The sequence below is a fragment of the Octopus bimaculoides genome, chromosome 25, assembly GCF_001194135.2.
Source record: "Octopus bimaculoides isolate UCB-OBI-ISO-001 chromosome 25, ASM119413v2, whole genome shotgun sequence".
Lineage (NCBI taxonomy): Eukaryota > Metazoa > Mollusca > Cephalopoda > Octopoda > Octopodidae > Octopus > Octopus bimaculoides.
Window position 1 is genome coordinate 8199994 of NC_069005.1, and position 1147 is coordinate 8201140.

General features: G+C 38.9%; 1 protein-coding gene across 3 annotated transcripts in view; it reads left to right on the plus strand.

Annotated features, from left to right (window-relative positions):
- The window catches only part of LOC106876357 (pyruvate carboxylase, mitochondrial), an 87008-nt gene that overhangs the window by 65682 nt on the left and 20179 nt on the right, over positions 1 to 1147 (plus strand). For all 3 annotated transcript variants that reach the window (XM_052976613.1, XM_014924858.2, XM_014924857.2), the window contains exon 5: positions 637 to 782. In XM_052976613.1, the coding sequence (XP_052832573.1) occupies positions 637 to 782 (146 nt within the window). The remainder of the gene's footprint in view (positions 1 to 636; positions 783 to 1147) is intronic.

Consider the following 1147-nt stretch of genomic DNA (forward strand, 5'->3'; position numbering starts at 1 on the left):
GCTGGAGCACCACTTTGAAGTGTTTTAGTCAAACAAATTGACTCCAAGATTTATTTTTTTAAGCCTAGTACTTATTCTATTGGTCTCTTTTGCCAAACCACTAAGTTATGGGAACGTAAACACACCAGCATCTGCTGTCAAGCGATGTTGGGGGAACAGACACAAAGACACACACACGCACACATATATGGAAGATGGATGTTAAATGATGGTGATGATGACAGGCTTCTTTCAGTTTCCATCTACCAAATCCACTTACAAGACTTTGGTTAGCCCAAGGCTATAGTAGATGACACTTGGCCAAGGTTCCATGTAGTGAGATTGAACCCGGAACCATGTGGTTGGGATGTGTTTGTCCTCATATTGCTTGATAACTGATGTTGGTTTGTTTATATCCCCTGTAACTTACCAGTTTGACAAAAGAGACCAATAGAATAACTACCAGATTTAAAAAAACACAAAATACAAATCATAAGTATTGAGTTCAATATATTCAGCTAAAGCCCATCAAGGCAGTGCCCCAGCATGGCCACGTCCCAATGACTGAAACAAGTTAAAAGTATAGGTAAATCTATGTGAGACAGATTGTGTTTACTACCTTTATCATTGACGACTTCACCTTTAATTTCTCATCAGGTGTCACGGTGGTTCCGGGTACAGATACGCCCGTCAAAGAAGCAGAAGAAGCTGCTGCCTTTTGTCAGAAGTTTGGCTTACCCGTGATTTTCAAAGCTGCTTTTGGAGGTGGTGGTCGCGGAATGAGAGTTGTAAGAAAACTTGAGGTAAGTTCCTATGTCAGCCTAGAAGAATGTCGAAGCCCCTAACATTTCACTCTCTGACATCAGAATCATTATCATCATTTAAAGTCTTGGCTCTGTACTGCTGTTGGTTGGACAGTTTGACTGTGTCCAAATGAATGCAAGATCTGCATTGTGCTCCAGCATCTGCTTTGAAATGGTTTCTATGGCTGGATGCCCTTCCTAATGGCAACAATAGTTATATATATATATATATATATGTATGTATATGTATATGTATATATGTATATATATGTATATATATATATATATATAATCATAAATATACAGGGATTAGCATTGAGTTGCTTCTCCAACATGTTGGAGAAGCAACTCAATGCTAATCCCTG